Raw genomic sequence first — 19,802 nt, 5'->3', positions numbered from 1 at the left:
TGTCAGAAATTTCCCTACCTGGATGTCAGTGTCCTTCACAGGTTCAAGAGGCTCAAATGTAGTGGCTGCACTTAGACTCTCAAGTCTCTGAGAAATGTGGGATATATCAAGCCCTCTAGACCCAAGAAGAACCGATCTATAAGGAATAAATTGTACAGATATTAAATTAGTATTGAACAGACAGAATTCTAAATGCAGAGTCATTGTCAATATTTAAGTCAGCAGCTAGCCACATACAGACAGTACTCCCAAATGTGTTACAAAAACTGCACAGAATCAAACCCCGAACAGGCCTACGTGTCTATGTAAACACCTCAGCCCTGCTGAACTCTTTCTGCTGTTCCACTGCAGTGCTGCACAGCTGCCAAGTCCTTCCAAACAGAAAAAAAACATACACTGTGTTGGTAAACATCTTCAGCAGCAGACAGAACAAGGTACTGCACTTTCCAGCTTTAGTGTCCAAAATCAAAAACAGCAGCTCCTCAGATAAACCCTTCAACTATCCTGTTGTTTTCTGGAAGTAGGAGAAAGGTTGGAAGAAAAAAAAAAAACAAAACACAAGCTTTGCTAAAAGCTTGGTCATTCTAAAAACCAGCTTTGCAATCATTCTGTTTCTCCCAGCAGGACTCCCCCCACGCTGGAAACCAAACCCATAGACAGCTCCCACCCCGAGTGCAGAGTCCCAGGGTCGGTACTCACGCCTTGACGTCGGCAGTCTCCTGGGAGGTGCGGGTCAGGGTGCGGGAGCGCAGGCGCTCCCCGGCCTGCTGGATCTCCTGCAGGTTGCGCTCCACGTGCGGGAGCTCCGAGATCCCCTCTGTCTCAGCTGCCAGCTGCTCGGCCTGCTGCAGCAGCTCTCCAAAGCCATCCGTGTCCATCTCTGCTGCAGGTTTCGCTCGAGACACACAGAAACCTTCAGGGAAAAAGGGAATTCTTGCTCAGCTATAAACAGTTTCTATGCTTGTGGGGTCACAGGCAGACCAGCAAGAGCAGGTCTTCTAGAACAGGATATACTGTCTATTCTCCCGAGGCATTAAACATCAAGGAAATCTTTACAAGCAGTCTCGGAGAGCTTTCAAGCAAGACTACAGTCTGTGGACCTGTCAGAAGTGGGATGCAGGTGTCATATCATAGTTCATATTTTGCCTTAGAACAAAGGAGGATGAAAGCAGAGAAGTCCCTGTGAAGAATTTGGTGTTAATTTAGCTATAAACTACTTGCATACACACATAAATAGATTGCTGGGAGCGCTGGACTCCGTGATCCTTATGGGTTCCTTCCCATCCTATGATACTATATTCTTATCTACTATGAAAAAAGATGCATACATGTGCAAGCAGAGGAATACATGTGGACTGAAAACACACATAAACATGAAGTTAAATTAGTAGCAAAACAGTCGAACTACAGATGCACACAGACAGCCATAACTAGCTAGCTGCTAAAATGTGTTGCTCCATATGTCATTAACCCCCAGCCAAAAGACATAAGTTCATGTTCTTCCAGTTTAGAAGACCTGTGTCTAAATTCAATGCCTGCAGGAAGTTTCACCAATGCGTGAATTCCTTGCACTGACTCAGTGACAGAATAATTTAAAAAGTTAAAGCACAAAGCAAGGGCTGTAAGAGAAGATGTATTAAATGCATCATGCAGTTTCAAATTCAGAATGAAGCCTGTTATTTTTAGAAAAAGGATGAAAGCATATGTGCTTGGGATCACTATGGAAAAAGACATGTAGCTACAGTGGTGTCCACATTAACAAAATATGAAACCCAAGACCTCAATTCCATACATCAAATCACAGTTTGCAGCTAAACCAGCTACAAGCAATAAGCATCAGGCACCTCTATAAAGCCACAGATCACAGAAATCCGTGGTGCTGAACGGTGCTACAGAGATGGAAATCTTAAGTACAGTCCCTCTCTCATAGCTTTTGCACCCAAACCCAGAGGGCCAGGGAAGACATAAGAGAAACCAGATCTCAAGCATTAACTCCAACTGTTTATCATTTACTCAAAAGTCAAATCAGTGAAGACTATCTGGTTCAAGGAAGCACCCTAAGAAGAAAACAGGGATTTTTACAAATCATCAATAGCCTGCAATTCAAGTATTTTTTGTACTCCTCAACCATACCAAAGCAATTTTACAGTAGAATTTCAGTCTCACCACCACTCCCAAGTACTACTATGAGCAGCAGCAGCAGCACTTGCCTCTGTCTGGACAAATGATTTAAAAGCACTGCATGATGATTCATTCAGACATAAGCAGTTTGAGAGAGAAATCCTCCTGCCTGGGTGCCAGGACAAACCCTAACAACAGCATCCAGGAATGGAGAATTTCAGGAGCACTCCCCACACACTTCAGGAAGCTGGGGGAGGGAATGATTGTATTTGCAATGACTTGTTAATCAGGTGAGATAGCAGAGACCGGATCTGTTTGAACGGATTAGTGTGCCACAGAGATGGAGTGGAACAGGGAGGAGGAGGGTGGAAATAAGCAGCTTCATGCCCTGCAATGCAGTACAGAACAACTTCCCAGTGTTTACTTGCAATAACTCAGATGCACCCCTGCCAGGCACAGCCTCCTGGCAGACACTGACTAGAACAGACACTGTCCTGTACATTCAAAGATGATGAGATCCTCCAGGAGCAGTGACTGTAAGAACAACACAGACATCAGCTTGATTTGCTCCGATCTGGTCCACTTCCTCTTTTCATTAGCAAGATAAAAAGCTGGGAGTGTAAGAAGCACCAACTTCTCAGACTGCTGAAACCAAAAGCACGAAAAGTCAGTGCTACAGAACTGCACTCAACCTGCACATTTTACCTGCAGACACCCTGTTAATACCATGTAAGGTCTGTCACATAAGTTTGCCTGCATAGTACAACTGCAACAACTCTGTGAGACTGAACCCAATTCAGCAAATACGGAACAAACTGGTTATTTTGGAGCAAGTTAAAGTACCTGATCATAACCAAGCACTGGAAGCAACATCTCAAACTCAGAGAGTCAACACTAAACAGCTTTTTATAAGTGACAGAATTCAAACATTTAGACTGAAGATTCATATATTCGTAATAGTGCAAACAACTTTGTCTCCACCCTGACAGAATTTACTGCATTTCAAGTCTGCAGTCTGACTCTTCATGCTGCTGTGCAAGATGGAAACTGCTTCCACAGCAACAGCAGATTTTCATGTCTGGCTGGGGAAGGAGCAACAACCAACGTCTAACAGAAAGAAAATATTCAGAAATTAAATTAACTTCAGTGAAACCAGATTGACCTTGGGCAAAAAGCCAGGACTGAAAGAGCTCTTCTGTAAAACAACTTTGATGACGTATCAATAGAAGTTGCTGCATTAGACCACGATTCCATTAAAGCCCAGTTTAATTTCCTGAACATTTAAAGCCACACTTAAGCACTATATATTGTACAAACTCACTAAGCTTAAGCCACAAAGAAAACAGAACAGATGACAGGTTTCTTAAGTCTATTCAGACTGATTATAGTTGATTATTTCTTACCTAAAAACTCCTCAAGAGCACTACAGTGCTATCTTAGGAAGAAAACTCTAGCTATTCTACTCCAAATACAGCCACAATGAACATTTTACTGTACTTGATTCAGAAATACAAAAGCTGAAATACTCCAGTGCCCGTCTGTCTGCTGTACTTCACACATTGACAGGGTTTGTGTCAACTAACCAATTAACTTTGAGAAACAGTAAAAAAATTAGGTTTTCCCAGTGCTCTAGGAAAAAGAAAGGAAGATGTCACAGGAGAAGGAAAACCTCACTCACTACATTCAGAGTGCTGACAAAGCAAGAGCTCCACAAGTTGCAGAAAGATTATTCAAAATGGGAAAGAAAAAGGAAAAAATCCAGTGTTGGCTTCTCAAAGAGGCTCCACCCTCAAAGTGCTCAAGAGACCCAGTCTGATGAGTCAGGATCAGCTTCTTGTGGAAAGAAAACACAAGAGCACAAGTAGTAAGACCAAGCCAGCAGTGTTCTGCTTCCTACAGCCAATATCTGAGGTGAAAAGTGCTTTTTCAACAGGCTCCAAGCCTGGGATGCTACAGAGAATGGAGCAGCTTCTGTCTATTAAGCTAAACATGAATAAGTAAAAGGTCCATTCTGCAGGCCTGGGGAATTCTGTCTGAGCAGCAGCAATAATACCCAGCTCTTGCATGGCACGTGGCATAAGCAGACATCCAGACATTTCAGAGAAGTCAGCAACATAATCTCCATGTTACAGACAGAGGAAGTGATTAAGAAACACTGAGATGATAATCAAAGAGCAGGTGGACAATTGTACAACCCAAATCTGCTGCACATTTTCAGCACACCATCCTCTTGTCCATAAAACACAATAATGATTATCAAACCTAACAGAGGGAAAGCTTCCATACCCTAACTACACTAAACCCAGATAAATCACAATAGGCCACTTTAAAAATATCTAAAAGCTTCAAGCTTTATTTGGTACCCCATCTGGTACAACAGCCTCTTCCCCCTGCAACAAAAGGCAGATGCAGGAAAATCCTGAATAGATCACACAACAACCTTTGAAACAATACTATTGTTTCTTCTACCACTGATCCATTAATGCTTCTCTGAGTCCTATAAAAAGGCTTTCAGTCCTGCATATTTTCTTCTTCATCTCATTTGTAGGTAGATATGCAAAAATCCAATCTTCTTATGGTCCCAGAGAACCCTTACAGTAGGTATGCTGAACAAAATTTTTTTTTTCAAAGTTTTAAAGGCAGTTACACTGGGTTACTTGCACTGTAAGAAAGGACAAGGAAGGGCACACAATGCTTCTCTACAGTGTTCATTATTTAAAGTGGACCTAAAGAGTAGGCATTTGAAGTGATTTCTACCAAAACACACTAGCACACATTTGTCAACACCCTTTCATCTGCCATCAATTCCTCATAAAGGTCTCAAGTTCCCATTGCCCTGAATAACTGACTCAGCTGGCAGTTTTGCTATATTACCACGTTCCCTCTTTTCCAAACACTTAGCCTTTATTTTAAGCACCCAACTCAGCAGGAACTTGCACAGGGTGGCAAACTGATCCTCATTAGACAGAGCATTCAGGATTTTGAGCTCCTTAAATGAAAACCCATATCCTCCCCTCAATGAACTTCCTGTCATTGAATTTCCTGAATTTCTGCACCACAGAAACTTTATGGATTTAGATGACAGAATCCCATGCTTTCTTCCAAGCAATTTTAAGCTTTTTCTGTCAGTTTCCCCAAGGAGTAGGAAAATTTTTTATGACACAACATAACTGAAATAGCACTAAAGCATAGAGGAACTGGTATTTCTTTCTCACTATCATCTTAACTCTCCATGCCATAACTACTGTTCCCAGACCAACATGACCAAATTGCAGAAGAGAAGCAGCCCTTCTTTGCACCTGGACTTTAATTCAAGCCCTTCCACTCACTGTTCATAAACTCTTCCAGTATCTGAAGGGGTCCTACAGCAAAACCAGAGAGGGACTCTGTCAGAACTGTAGTGATGGACAAGGAGTAATAGATAAACATTAAAAGAGGGGAAATTTAGGAAGACATTGTTTACTGTGAGGGTGGTGAGGCACTGACACACGTTGCCTGGGAGTCTGTGATTGTCCCATCTCTGCCAGTGTTCATCATGCCAGGTTGGATAATGCCTTGACCAGCCTGGTCTAGCAGAAAGTGTCTCTGCCCATGGTAGCGGGAGGTGGAACTATATAAGCTTTGAAGTCCCTTCCAAACCCTCTAAGAATTCCTAGGAACCAACCTGCAAACCCACTGGGTGGGAGAGAACAAGCCCCACGCACAGAACTCGAAACAGACACCAAACCACACACATCATACACAAACCCGTTCTCCGGAAACCTTCCCAGACAACCAACTTCTGCTCCCTTAAGCACCAACGCTGCACTTGGGTTAAACACCAAACCACCCTTCTACAGCCGGGCTTGGCACTGCCGACCCGCACAAAAGCTCGGAAGAACAGAGCCCTCCTCGCGCATCCACAGCGGCCCCGCTGCCTCAGCGCGGGTTACTGACGGCAGCGACCCCGGGGAGCCCCGGCACGGCCCGCGAGCAGGCCTGGAGCGCTCCCAGCCAGCCTCCCGCCGCAGCAGCGGCCTGCACGGGCCAGAGAGGAAGCCATGGGCGGGGGGCAGCAGCCGGGAGCTGCGGGTGCGGGGGAAGCAGGCAGCGAGCACCGCAGGCGGGGAAGAAGCGGGGGAGAGAAGCGGAGGACGCCGAACCCCGGCCCGCCCGCGCGGCGCCCTCACCTCGCCGCGCTCCGCGCCGCCCGCCGCGCCCGCGCCGCGCGCCTCCATTGGCTGCCCGCTCGCCCTTTCCCGCGCTCCCATTGGCCGAGCCGCCGGGCGTCCCGGCTTCCCGTGCTCCTATTGGCCCAGCCGCCGCTCTCCGCAGCGCGCCGGTTCCCGCTCCCTCGCGAGAACAACTTGATTGAGGCGCTCGGAGGGGGCGCGGACCGAATGGGGGGGCGGCTGCCTCCGGAGATCAGGGGTTCGAGGCTGCCTTCCGCCTCCTCGCGCTGCGTGCGCCGCGCCGAAATCAGTGAAATAAGAGATATACAGACAGAAATAACAGAAGGTTCCTCTGGGACTGTTTCTCTATTCCCCCTTTTCCTTCTTAGTAAGCGCTGACTCTTGCTGGCAAACCCTGTCTGTGAGCTGATTCTGTGAGCTGATTCTGTGGGAGGTAAAATGAGGATAACGAATTCATCCCTATTTTGCCTCCCATGGCCAAATACACCAGCAAACAAACTCGCAGCCAGCAGGTACTCACACCACCACCTGTATAATGGTGCCCTGAGGGTGTATAGGGATTCGCTGTGTTTGGTCCCATCTTGGACATACACATGATGGCCCTAAAACAGATATTGCCAATGACACAGGATTTGTTGGGCAAAATCTGGGAACTGGGAATTTCATGGACCCACAAGGCGACAGCCTGCTTGTGTAAGAGACAGCCTGGATTTTGCTGCTGTTCTGAAACATCACCCATCAAACCTTCAAAGCTGAACAGATTTCCCCATTAACACTGTCTCTATTTCCAAATTTTCCCATGTAAAAAGAAATTCCCAGCAGGCCAGAGGCAGCTCTGGCACTGGCTGTAACTACTCCTCCTAATTGCCAAGTGCGTGCAGGGGGTCAGGGTACATTTCTGCCCGTCACTTCAGTTTGAGGAGAGCACTTGTCCCCGAGAGGATGCCCTGGTGGAATGGATGCTCTGGTAGGAAAGATGCCTTGGTGGGATGGTTGTCCTGGTGTGATGGGTGTACTGATGGGATAGGCGCCCTGGTAGGGTGGCTGTGCCACCTCAGCTCTCCCTGAGCCCTTCCAGGCTCCCGGGGCATCTTTCCAGAGCGAGGAGAGTCCTGGTCCGCCCGGAGACCGGCGCTGGTGCCCTCCGAGGCGGGACGGGGAAACAGCCGTCCGGAGGGGCCGGGAAAGGAGAGACAGAGGCAGGGACCGAGGGAGGCGGGGACCGGCAGGGAGCCGGGGCGGCGGCGGGGCTGCGGGCAGGCAGGTGGCAGCAGATCCCTGCGGAAGGGCTCGGTGGCGCCCGGAGCGGAGCCGCTCGGGAGAGCCGTCCCTGGGGAGGGACCCGGGTCCTCTGCACGGGGGGCAAGGGGTGCTGCCCCCTCTGTGTGTGCCCGTCCCTCTACACTGGGCGCACAGGGCGCCTTTGCCTTGCCCAGGATGCGCAGGGTGCTGTCCCCTCTACATCAGATGCGTGTACCCTCCATCCTGGGTGCCCATCCTATGAGCATAGCATCTCATCTCTGTGCCAGGGGTTTTAAACAGGATATTAGTCAAAACACATCAGTGAAAGTGCTGTCAAGCGCTGGAACAGGCTGCCCAGGAAAGTAGTGGAGTCACCACCCCTGGAGCGATTTAAAAAAACAATGTAGATGTGTCACTTGGCTTAGGGGTGGGCTTGGCAGCGCTGGGGTAGCAGCTGGACTTGATGACCTTAGAGGGGTTTTCCAACCTTTCCAACAATTCTATGACTGTATTTTCCTCTCGCACTGGGTGCATTTTCCCTCTGCCCTGAGGGCAGGGTGTTATTTCCCCTGTGCACACGTGCCTGTCGCCTCTGCGCCAGGTGTGTTTGCTCTGTGCGCTGGGTGCATGTCCCCGCTGCGCACAGCGCTTGTCCCCTCGGCACAGGGCGATGTCCCCGCGGCACAGAGGTTCCTGTCATGCGTGCGCAGGGTGCTCATCTGCTCTGCACACAGTGCATCGCTCCTCTGCACAGAGCGCACATCCCTTCTGCACAGGGCACGTGTCCCTCCTGCACATGGTGCGTGTCAGCGCCACGCAGGGTCACGGACACCCATCACCCCCCTGGGATTCACACACAGCTAGAAAAAGCGGAACTGAATGCGGTCCCATGGGCAGCTGCAGGGCTGCTCGTCTGGGAGTGCACCCAGGAGCCCCTTGCCCTGGCTCCCGTGGGTACCCAGAAGGGATCGTGGTCACCTCAAACCACCTCAGCAGACTGAGCTGGACTTTTTTTGGCGGGGCTCAATAAAGTACATCAGCGTCTTCGTGGATCAAGAAAGGCTCCCCTCACCCTCCCACTATACAGAGCTGTCCAGAGGCTGAGAGCACTTCCTGCTTCATCAACAAGTACTTTTTTTTTTTTTTTTTTTAATAGAAAATACTCTTGAGGGGACCAGAAAGCCCTCACCCACCTAACTGAGAGCAGCTACAGGCAAGGGCAGGCACTGGATACATCCCTGACCAGCTCATTCCACTGGTCCTGTGGCTTTCCTTGCCCCATATCCATCCTGGGGAGGCTGGAAAAGGCACCAAGGCTGGGGGTCTCTGCCAGACGGGCGCGCAGGCAGAACCAGGAGCAGGCAGGGCAGGCTGGCAGCGGCAAGGTGCAGAAATGTGTGCCCACATCCTACCCTGGCACGCTGCTGGGAACCGGGGAGCGGTTGATGCCTGGGGCGCTTCCTGTGCGGGGAAACCCCATCCGCGCCCGGCTTTGTTTCTGGTGCAGGATGCGGGCGCCTGCCCCGGGGGCTCAGTCTGCAGCCCCTCCGCTACAGTGGCCGGGGTCGCAGCCCTGTTTCATATGGCTCCAGCAGCAGAGCCATGCCAGTCTTCTTTTCCAGCAAAGCGTCTTCCCATGGGATTGTTTTTAAATATTTAGGGCAGGGCAGACCCTTAAAACCCATTTCCATCACTACACCTCTGTTGCAACAAGCAGTGCTGGGAGGCTGCTGAGGCAAAGACACACTGATGCAATAAGGCAACACATTTAAAAGGCAAATGGGTGCTGAGCTAAGTGCTGCTTTTCTCACTGGCCAAGTTGGGTGCTGAGTGGTCTGAGGAGCCATGTGCTGAAGCTGGGCAGACTTTGGGGAAAGGGTGAGCCTGGATCATCCTGGATGCCTGAAACATCCCTGGGAACTGGTATTGCCATGCTCCCACTGTGCAGACACCCCACCTTGTGTCACCCAGCCTAACAGATAGGACTATGTGGGTACCCAAGGGACAAATTTTCCTGGGTTTTAAATTTATCTTGTCCGTGGTGCCTTGTCACCAAGTGCTGCAGGAGATTTTCGTGCCAGGCAGAGCTGTCCTATTGCCTGAAGAGACACAAAATGGGTGAGGGCAGCATGGCTGGGAACTTACATCTATGGTGGGGCACACCCAGGAGACATGTATGGGCAGGCATCTGCCTTAAAAGTGGCTGCTCCATTTGGCAGAGACTTTCGGAAGCAAAACACTTAGTATGCATCTTCCCACCGCCCCCCCTCCCCCATTCCAGCAGCCACCCGAAATCCAGGCAGCTAAGCACTGCATTCACAGCTATTGTTACCTGCCCTCCTGCATCTGGAGGACTTTGCAGCTTTAAGCAAGGTGCTTCCCAAGAACGAGCTGGAAAAAAGTGCTTGGAAGTTTTGCCTACAGCAGGAGCCAAGCACTGTAGCTGTAGGTGTTCGGCATGGGGAGACTGCAGGGAAAGTGTCCTTTTGGGGATGGATCTGCTCTGCAATGGATTGGGGCTTGCAAAGCTTTTGAGGAGGGAAGCTTTGTCCCCACTAGAATTTGTCCAAATGCTCTCCAGCAGCAGCTCAGGGCAGGCATCTTGCCAGCACAGCTCACCCTCCCACCCACCACACTTGCTCCTACAAAATCTTTCACCCAAAGGAAGCCCCTAACATAGTGCAGAGGCACCTGCCATGTAGCCAAGGAAAGGCTGGAGGGGACTAGAGACCCTCCTTCCACTGTTTGCCCACACCTCTGGGTGTGTCACCTGTCCTCCCTGGGAGACCAGCACCTCAAAGATGCCCACATCAGCCCCACATGTAGGATGAGATCCACCCCTGTGAAGCTCCTTTCCTCCCTCAAGGAAGGTGCAGAGCCCACTTAGGGAAGGACACAGGAGTGTTTCTGAGCAGCCCTCTCCCACCCTGCAGCGACAATTCGACAATTCCCATACAGGTGTCCCAAGCGGCAAAAATGCTCAGCCTCCAACCCATCCCCACAGCAGCACTCGTACCTCCAGAAAAACTCCTTTATTTCCATCCAGTTTTACCACTGGTACAGAAAATACAAAACAAGAAAAACAAAAACAAAAAAAAAGGCTTTTTTGTGCCCCCCACCCCCCATCCCTGAAGCGTGCCGACTATTTACAGGCAGAGGTGAGCGGCTCAGTGGCAGCAGCTGCACTTGCTGCTGGTCGGCTCCTTGCACACGCAGCCCTTGGCACAGTTGCTGCAGCTTGCGGGGCAGCAGGAGCAGCAACCTGGGGAGGACACAAGAGTTAGGAGGTAGGTGGAAGGGACTGGGGCTCTGTGAGGCAGGGGGACCCGATGGAAAGTGGGAAACAACTCCTCTGCATGAGCAGGGCTGATGATCCCAGTGGGCTGGAGCTCTCCATGAGAGTCCTACACAGTGGTGGCAGCCCCCCAGAGGGGGTGTGTTGCAATGGGCCGGGGAAAAGGGAAGGATCCCATGAGGGTTCTACAGGACAAGAGAGGGAGTGATGGGGTCTCCATACACGGTCTGACAGGCAAGAGGGGTTGCCTACAGGGTAAGAGTTGGGAGGTCCCCATTGGGTCCTACAGGGCAAGAAAGAGCTCCCTTGTGGAACAGGAAGGTGTCCATGGAGTCCCACAGGGCAAGGAGGGATTTCCCTAAGGAGCAGCGAGGTGCCCAGGGAGTCTCACAGCATAAGGCTCCCAATGGAGCAGAGAGGTGCCCATGGATGTTCCACAGGGCAGTGGCAGCTCCCTCCAAAAACAAGGCCGGGTCTCCCCGCCCTGAGCCCCCACTCACTCTTGCGGCAGCTCCGGCAGCGGCAGTTCTTGCACTTGCAGGACCCGGCGCAGGAGCAGGAGTCACCTGGAGAGCGAGGGCAGGAGAGCGGGATCAGCCAGGAGTCAGGCAGCCGGAGTTAGGCGGGATCAGCCGGGACGGGATGGGACACTTACCGGCGGCACACGTGCAGTCCTGGGGGTCCATGGCTCGGCTCGGCTCGGCTCAGTTCAATCTAGCTCGGCTCCGTTCGGCTCGGTCCGGCGGGGCTGACAGCGGTGCAGACCGGCCCCGGTCGCCCGCTATTTATGGGGCAGGACACGGGGCGGTGCTGGCGCTGCGCACGGTGCGGCGGGGCCGCGGCACCGGGCCGTGCTCACCGGGGGCGGTGCCGTGCCGTGCCGTGCTCACCCCGGGGCCGTGCTCACCCCGGGGCCGTGCTCACCGGGGGCGGTGCCGTGCCGTGCTAACCGGGGGCCGTGCTCACCCGGGGCTGGGCTCGCCCTCGGGCCGTGCTCACCGGGGGCGGTGCTGTGCCGTGCTCACCCCGGGGCCGTGCTCACCCCGGGGCAGTGCGCACCCCGGGGCAGTGCGCACCCCGGGGCCATGCTGTGCTCGCCGGGGGCCGTGCCCTACCCCGGGGCCGTGCTGACGGGGGACGGTGCTCACCGCGGAGCCGTGCCCACCCCGAGGCTGTGCCCGCCGCGGGGCCGTGCTGTGCCGTGCCGTGCTGACCCGGGGTCACGGGCCTGCCCCAGCTCCCAGCCCGCTGTGTCCCTCCTGCACCCCCTCCCCGGCAGGGTGCTGCGCTCCGGAGCGCCGAGGCGCTGGACTGTGGGTGTGGGGGTAGCAGCGCTGGCACGGCACTGCCGCTGGGTCCTGCACGCTTGGGACAGCCCCGTGGCACTGCCCCATGTGTCCAGCACTGTGGTACAGCGGTGCCCCCCACCTCAGGGGTGGCTGTGGGGTGCACGGGGCTGTCTCTGAGGATGAATGAGACTGTTTCAGCACCCCACCGGAGAGTGGGATGGTCCTGGGCAGTCCCCATGGGGCTAGAGTGCTCAGATGGCCTCCCGGGAGGGGTGAGTCATAGAACCCCCTGAGTTGGAAGAAATCCACAAGGATCATCGTGTACAGCTCCTGAACCTGCACAGGACAACTCCAAAAGCACACCATGTCCCCGAGTGTGTTGTCCAAAAACTTCCTAAGCCTGGCTTGGTACAGTGACCACTTCCTTGGGGAGTCTGTTCCAGGGCCCGACTACCTTCTGGTTAAAGAATATTTTCTTAATACCCAATCTAAACATCCCTTGACAGAGTTTCATGCACTTCCTTTGGGTGAACATGGGGATGCAGTGTGGTAGCTTGGCATTGCCAGCAAGGAGCTGCTGGGGATCACTTTCTCATCCCTGTGAGTTTTCCACCTCGTCACAGGATTTATGTGCCAACGGGCTTCCATTACCTCGCATGTGCCCGTGGCCAGTTCAACATCCAGCATGGATAACAGTTATGGACCAGGGCCAGGCTGTCCCCGTCCCTGCACCCCCTGCCCTTTGTGGTGTCGCAGATGGGGCAAGCCTGGGTTCAGAGCTGGTGCTGTAGATGGGTCCATTCCCGTGGAGCCAGCGGGCTCTAGGACCAGGAGAGGTTCAGTGACCCAGGTGGTTGTGCCAGGGAACGGCTCGTGCTTGTTTGCAAGAGCACGGGGTTGTTTTTTTCCTGGCAGCGTTTGCCAGCAGCAGTGAGGTGAAGCCAGCAGGCATTGCACACGCCACTGGCTGAGCGGGAAGGAGGCGAGGTGGAATAACCGAGCACGTGTGGTGTCACTGCACATAAACACGGGCTGTGAATTAACTTGTCTCCCTCCCGGACAGTGCTTCGGGAATGTGCCGCCCCCGCGGGCCCCCCTCCAGCAGGGCGGGTTCTGCTGCACCCGTGGTCGAGGAAAAGAGAGCCCCGACCACCCAAAATGGGATCATGCACCCCTGCACGGAGCCATTCCAAAGGTGAAAGATGACTGTGCAGGGCCAAAGCAGGGGAATTCCCAGGTTGCTGGGAATCCTGCATATCATACATGGAGGGGCTGTGCTGAATCCTGGGACACATTGTCCTGGGCCCACATCGCTATGAGCAGGAAAAGGCAGCACAGCACCCCCACAGAACTTTATGCGGAGCTGTGATGGGAAGAGAGCCTGATTTCCCAATCTGAGCATTTCCACTAAACAGTGAGGTCATCCTGCAAGCAGAACGGGGAGGAATGAATGAGTATCCCCTGAGCCAAGGGATTGCTGAAAGGCTGTGCCAGATATCAATGGTGAGAGGAGAGCTTGGAGGGGTCTTCTGTATTATGGTTGGTATTCCAATTTCCCAGGGCACGGAGTAGTTAAACCCAAGTCTGTTCCCACATGAGAGGAGTGCCATGTCCAACTCTGATTCTATAGCAGTCGTAAAGTGAGCAGCAGAGCTGCAGCTGCCCAGCACATGTCTCAGGGCTCAGAGTTGGGATGCTGGAACCTCTGTGTGCCCACCTCCCACTCTCCCCCCACCACTTCCCCTGATGGCAGGGGCAGGATCTGACAGCTGCTCTCCATCATACTGCCATGGGGCACAGGGATGGGTACAACACAGAGTCATGGGGCAGAACCAGTGCAAACCCACACGGGCCAGCAAAGCCAGACCAATTCTATGAGCTTAGCTAGTTAAACCAGATGTTTGGTGATAAATCTCATTAGCAGCCTTTGCATCTGTCAGAAGGGTGGGGTGATGGTGACATCTAAGGGGATACCCTGAGGGAGGAGCCCTCCTGGAGCAAAGAGATATCCCCTAGGGATTGGCACCCTGAGCAGCCTGTGGGCACAGATGCTGTGCTGTAGGCTGTGCCAAATCCCTATCTGAGTCCTGGTGGTGGTCATTGGGTGGGTCAGGAAAGGTTTTTAATTTAAAAAGTGGCTATGAGCAGCTGCATTTGAGGAATGCATGGACAGACAGAACCTGCCATGTTCCTGGGAAGCAGCAGGGTGGCACGGGGCACCTGGGGTGCAGCAAACAGGCAGCAGCATGGCTGTGCTTGGGCAGAGTGAGCATCACACCCTGATACGGGCATTGTGGGCATCACATCCCACTGCTGGCTTTGCACCCTGGCATAGGCATCCCCTCCCATTGTGGGCATTCTGCCCCATCACAGGCATTGCACCCCATCACATCCCATCACTGGAATCTTGGTATGAGCATTGCAAACCACAATGGGCATCACACTCTGGTTTGGCCATCACGTCCCATCACGGGCACTGAACCCTACTGCATGCAGTGCACCCTGTTGTGGGGATCACACCCCAGTGCAGTGTGCACTGCACCCCATGGTGGGGAATCAGGTCACCTGAGGCTCTCCAGGAGCACCCAGCTAGACTGGCAGAGGTGGCAGGGGCATAAGCAATGTGGTTCTTCCTGCCAGTTCAACTAAACTGCCAGGAGGAAAATTAAACCTGTTTTTCTGCCTGCCGTGGAAATATTCCCCTTGGAAATGGGCAGGGCTGGGGTGGTTATTACAGTGAAAGCTTGTAATAACGAGCTGCTCATTAGCCCCGAGGATCTCTGGTTGGAGGAGACAGCATGGGATTTGCCCCTGGGTAAGAAGAGGGTGGTGGTAGGGGAAAAATCCATTATTGTGTAGGGAAAGTGTTAAAACAAGAGTCAGAACTACTGGTAGGGAGAGCAGAGCCAAGACTAGAAGACAGGAGCAAAAATAAGACACAGGCTCTTTGCCATGACCTCCCACATGCACTGCCCTCCCGCTCCCCTGGGAAACTGCTGCACCCAACAGAAGGGCCAAGTTCCTCATGGACCTTTATATACATATCACTTTATTTAGGTAGCTTATTACATGTCAAAGTGGCAAACACTAAAGAAATCTGAACACAAATATAAAAAAAGACAACTAACATACACAATAAGGTTATTCTTCTTTGGCCCCCCCAGATGTGCATCGCCCCCAGATGTGCAGCCAGGGGTCCCCTATTTGCAGCAGCTGCACTTGGCGGAGGGGGGCCCCTTGCAGACACAGCCCTGTGCACACTTGGCACATCCAGCTGGGCAGCAGGAGCAGCAGCCTGTGGGAGAGACAAAAAAAAATTGAGGACATTCTTGGAAAGCCTCAGGCTGGAGCTTGGGGTGGGGTTTTGCTGTTTTGGAGACCTCCCATGTATTCATGTTGTTCCTTTTAGAAGCATCTTCATTCTTGGCAATGTCTTCCAGGGTGTTTGTGCAGCCAGGACTGGCACTGGAGAGTTTTGGGGAGAGTGTGGTACTCCCGGGGGGTCACTAGGATTCCCCAGTCCCTCTCTTTGCAAACTCATGGCACATGGCTCTGCTGTGGGTGACAGCATCAGGAGCACCCAGAAGAAATCCCAGTGCCAGTTTCCTCCTCAGCATCCCCTTGTGCTGAGCCTGAAGTGCTGTTGAGGGGAATGCTCAGGTTTAGATGGCACTGAGTGACTTGTATTGCCCGGAGAGGGGGTGGGATTCACACTGTGCTCCTTTGTGGGGGGGAAAACCTTATGTGAAAACTTCCCACGGGCAATGCTAAGACTGATTTGATTCAGTGCATACACGGATATGTAGTGAAAATCCCCCCAGTGTTTCTACTCCCCATCCGGGGGGGCTCAGGAATCCCTCTTACCTTTTTTGCACGATGTGCATTTGCAGTTTTTGCATTTACAGTTGTCCCCGCAGGTGCAGGTGCCACCTAAAACATGGAGAAAAGGAGAAAAAGAGGTTGAGAAGAGGTGGTGGGAGGAGATCTCAGAGATCCGCGGGGAACAGCACTGCCTGCCCTCTGAGCATCCACTGATGCTTCAGCCTCGCTCAGAGGGGCGTCACGGCATTCCCAGCCGCTTTCCAGTGAGATGCTCCCAGTGTGACACTGCAGTGCTGGGAGAGGACTTCAGCTGCTGGCCCAGCCCGTACGAGAGAACATCGGGAATGGCGGAGGAGGCCGGCGGGCGGGAGTGTCGGTGTTCCCGCTGGGATGCTGGGGCTCCCGCTGCCCCCGGGGATGGAAGGAAACGCTGCCTTACCTGTGGCACAAGGACAATCCTGAGAGTCCATGCCTGGCTGGGCTGGGTGCCTGCTGTCGGACGCGTTGGGCGACGGGAAGAAGCTTTGGCAGGACTCGCAGCCGCCTCCTATTTATCCTTGGCCAGACGGGAGCGAGTGCAAAACCTCCGCCCCTGCAGCGTGCGCACGGCTCAGCCCGGCTCCTGCCCCGGGCGCTGCTGATTCACTGCCCGGGCGGCGCGGCGTGACCTGCGGCTCCGCATCGCCCCGCGCCCCCTCCCCGGGCTGCTGAGGGCTCTCGGGGTGACCACCCCTCTCTGCTGAGATGCTGAATGGGTGCAGAGAACGGCCAGATCTCATCACACAGATTACACCTGTCTCAGGAGTGTTGCTGCTCTCGACGGGGCTGGGGGCTGAGGAGCTGCACCCAGGGAGCCTCCACAGTCCAGCTATTGATTGATTGATGCCAAAATCAATCTGCTAATCTAATTTGGGGTATACATTAATCCAGGAAGTGCCACCACTGGCTAGGAAATTTCAGTCCCCTCTTCTCAGAGCTAGCGCAGTGGGGTGATGGGGAGCTGGCACCATGAGGTGACAGGGATTCAGTCCCTGCTTGACACCCTGTCCTCTGGTTCCTACACCCTTCCTACAAGCAGGAGCAGCAACAAGCTGGACTGGCCTGGCCAGAGCCTGCCATGCCCTCCCTCCCAGTGCCCCAGGACAGTGGCACCCACGTCCCCTTGGCGCCATGCATGGCACCTCGGGGCCCTGTCTCCTTCCCGGCTGCAGTGCTCCATCCCACTCTTCTGAATTAATTTCCGTGTGCCATTAACTGGGTGTGCAGGGGAGGAGGGTGGCAGGCAAGCTGCCATCACCCTGGTCAACTCCTCCAGCGGGTTTTACCCACCCACTCGAAAGCTCAGTGAGCATTTCAGGGGGAAGGCACAAAAAAAGGATGCTTGCTGAGATTTTTGGTGTGGGGACAGTCTACTTCATGTGCAGGAGGCATTGTCAACCATGGAGCATCCTTCCTCCTCATTCCTTTGTTTCCATGTACTCCTTGGTGTCAGTGATACCCCATTCCAGCTGCCCCTTGCTCTGAGATTCCTTTGCCTTGGGGTTTTATTCCAGCTGGGCTTTTGCCTGAGGTACCTGGCTGAGGCAGTTTGTCGATGCTAATCCAGCCGAAACAGCGGCATGGGGAGTATTTTTACCACTCAGCTGTCTGGACTTGTTGGGAGCTTGTTGGGTGACCTGATGGGGAGCATTGCCAGCACCCCGACTCAGCGTCTCCTCCAGCCTCTCCAGGCCAGTGTGGGAAATCTGTATGGAAGAGCCTAAGAAAGGCAGAGCCAATGGGCCCCTTCCTCAACTCCTCTACCCTGGAGCAACTTGTCAGTGCCCTGACATGCCAGCTCTGTGGTTGTGTCAATGTCACACTGCTGCTGATGCACTGGGGTGTGATGGCAGGGGACAATGCCAGGCACCAGGCACGTGCCAAGAATGTTATTGCTCCTGTGGGAGCAGGGAAGCACAAACATGGGAAATACATGTGTAAATGGTCACCTGCCACCCTGGCTATGTTCCCCTGTACTATGTTGGTGCCACGACAGAAGGGCAACATCTCCTTGGGATCTTGCATTTGCTCTGATCCTTAGTTGAAGTAATCAAGCATTCCTGTAGTACAGTAATATGCTGAAGGAAATGCTTTCTGCTGTGTTGTGATGGATTAATGGTGAACAGCAATATCACTGTTGCATCCCCTGCACTGCCTGGGACCCTAAGCCACCCAGGTAAAAATTGGCCCTATCCCCAGCTGGTGGTGGCTCAGGGATACAGGGACATATGGCTTCTCCAAAATGGTCCCTCTCATCTAGCCTAGGGGGAGGAAGGTGGAATCCACACAAAGGGAAGAGAACAATCTCTGCCATGAAAAGTGCAGGGTGCAAGAAAGGCTCTCCAGCATCTGTCAGACCCCAGCCCTTTTTAGTTTCTTTCCTCTCTTTCTGCACAAAGGAAGAAAAATCATCTTCCAGGTGATGTTGGACTGAGAGTCAGGACTCTAGCAGATCTTACATTGCTCTTGGTCTATTCTGTAATTGATTTCGGTTACATTCTATAATTAATTTGGGATTAGACTGGAATAGTGGGTTGTCAGGCAGACACACACCAATCAGACCACCTCCAGAAGCAACCTGTGATTGGGGTGAAAATGATGAGCTAGAGACACCTTCCTGCTGTTTAAATACCCCCTTGACAAGGTCTTGCCAGCTTCAGTTTGCCTTCTGGCCCCTGCCCTCCATTTTCCTGGGGGTTCTCCATCATTTAAATGGGTCTGATGCTGCTCCCCAGAGCCAAGCAAAACAAGCAGTATCCCTGCACAGAATTTATTCACCCGCCCTTGCCATACCAGAGCTGTACCCCTTGGCTCTCATGTACTCTGCGTGGGATTCCTGGCTCTGTCCCCAGGCACGTCCGTGGCAATTACCCCAAGATTGCCGGGTGGATTAACACGGGTGAGTCAGCATGAGGCTCCCGTGCTCCAGGCAGAGCCAGAGATGATGCTCACTGGGAGGATGGTGATGGCTGAGCATCACCATGGGCATGCCAGGGACAGGGCTCCCTAGAAAGGAGGAAGCTGACAGCTTTCAGGACAGTGTGACGGAGGTGCCTGTTCCTGTGACACCTCGGGTGTCTCCAGCTGATTGCTGAAAGCCACAGGACGGTGTCAGGGCTGGTGCCGGTGACTGGCAGTGACTCAAGGCTGGTGCCAGGCAGGTGAGGAGGGAGGCACAGCAGCCAGCTCCCGTGGAGATGAGCTGGCATGGGTCTGTCCTGGTTCTCTGCTGAAGGACGCGTGGCTCCAGTCACCTGTGGGCACGCCGAGGTGCATAATGGGTCAGCATCAGCCTCCAGCTGCCCGTGGTGCAGCCACCCAGCGCATCGCCTTCTGGGGACCCTGCAGACTACTACAAGTCCCTCTCTCGTGGCACGTGTCCCCTGAAGCACTTGCTCTGGACTCATCATCCCCTCTGGAGCAGTGATGTGTTCAGTGACCCCTCTTTCACCCAGATACAAGATCCCAGGCAGCCGGGGGGCTCTGCTGGCAAAGCACCATGGTTCAGTGTACAGACTGTGGGCAGGGATGCACAGAACTATGAACCCTGTGTGGGCACAGCACTGACACCCTGGGGGACAGTCCCTGGGGGTGCCCTGCTCCTCACCATTGCCTGTTGCTTGCCAGGCAGGATGCTGATGCAGGGTACCCAGGAGTGGCCCTGACCCTGCAGCAGCAGCAAGGGCAGCTCAGCTATGCCTGCTCCAGCTGCCCCTTTGTATTGGTCTCTGGGCAGAAAAGCCAGGGCTCAGCGGGCTCAGGGCTCAGAGGTACAGGGAACCACAGCCCACCTGGGATCAGTCTTTTAAACCCGAATGGAGA

At 53.3% G+C, this 19,802-nt stretch overlaps 3 protein-coding genes across 8 annotated transcripts in view; all 3 read right to left on the bottom strand.

Annotated features, from left to right (window-relative positions):
* NUP93 (nucleoporin 93) overlaps positions 1-6,361 on the bottom strand; it is an 83,132-nt gene extending 76,771 nt beyond the window's left edge. For 3 of the 6 annotated variants that reach the window (XR_014957914.1, XR_014957915.1, XR_014957912.1), the window contains exons 1-2: positions 700-6,361; positions 19-136 (exon numbers count right to left, since the gene is read on the bottom strand). Coding sequence is in view for 3 of the 6 variants with exons in the window: in XM_021535211.4 (XP_021390886.1) it covers positions 19-136; positions 700-878 (297 nt within the window). In the remaining 3 variants the exon portion in view is untranslated. The remainder of the gene's footprint in view (positions 1-18; positions 137-699) is intronic. The other 3 variants (XM_021535211.4, XM_021535210.3, XM_085589699.1) reach the window with 3 other exon arrangements.
* Positions 6,362-10,552: 4,191 nt separating this feature from the next.
* Positions 10,553-11,756, bottom strand: LOC144247035 (metallothionein-2). The gene is made up of 3 exons (XM_077786224.2): positions 11,486-11,756; positions 11,331-11,396; positions 10,553-10,797 (listed from the first exon to the last, which is right to left on the bottom strand). Exons 1-3 carry the CDS (start codon positions 11,514-11,516, stop codon positions 10,703-10,705), a joined length of 192 nt encoding a protein of 63 aa, XP_077642350.1. The 5' UTR covers positions 11,517-11,756; the 3' UTR covers positions 10,553-10,702.
* A 3,391-nt stretch (positions 11,757-15,147) lies between these two features.
* LOC110473024 (metallothionein-1) lies at positions 15,148-16,732 on the bottom strand. Its single transcript, XM_021535255.4, has 3 exons — positions 16,381-16,732; positions 15,984-16,049; positions 15,148-15,414 (listed from the first exon to the last, which is right to left on the bottom strand). The coding sequence occupies exons 1-3, from the start codon at positions 16,409-16,411 to the stop codon at positions 15,320-15,322; spliced, it is 192 nt and encodes a 63-aa protein (XP_021390930.1). The 5' UTR covers positions 16,412-16,732; the 3' UTR covers positions 15,148-15,319.
* Between the last annotated feature and the right edge of the window lie 3,070 nt (positions 16,733-19,802).

This window comes from Lonchura striata, chromosome 11, assembly GCF_050655825.1.
Source record: "Lonchura striata isolate lonStrDom1 chromosome 11, ASM5065582v1, whole genome shotgun sequence".
Taxonomy (NCBI): domain Eukaryota; kingdom Metazoa; phylum Chordata; class Aves; order Passeriformes; family Estrildidae; genus Lonchura; species Lonchura striata.
Note: the sequence above shows the minus strand (reverse complement) of the source record. Positions and strands in the feature narration are given on the sequence as shown.

Excerpts from the sequence above, each read along its gene's own strand:
- LOC144247035 (XM_077786224.2), bottom strand. The coding sequence starts at position 11,516 with ATGGACCCCCAGGACTGCACGTGTGCCGCCG. Across the intron at positions 11,397-11,485 it reads GGACTGCACGTGTGCCGCCG|GTGACTCCTGCTCCTGCGCC; the intron begins GTAAGTGTCCCA and ends CTCGCTCTCCAG. Across the intron at positions 10,798-11,330 it reads CTGCCGGAGCTGCCGCAAGA|GTTGCTGCTCCTGCTGCCCC; the intron begins GTGAGTGGGGGC and ends TGTCCTCCCCAG.
- LOC110473024 (XM_021535255.4), bottom strand. The coding sequence starts at position 16,411 with ATGGACTCTCAGGATTGTCCTTGTGCCACAG. Across the intron at positions 16,050-16,380 it reads GGATTGTCCTTGTGCCACAG|GTGGCACCTGCACCTGCGGG; the intron begins GTAAGGCAGCGT and ends TCCATGTTTTAG. Across the intron at positions 15,415-15,983 it reads ATGCACATCGTGCAAAAAAG|GCTGCTGCTCCTGCTGCCCA; the intron begins GTAAGAGGGATT and ends TCTCTCCCACAG.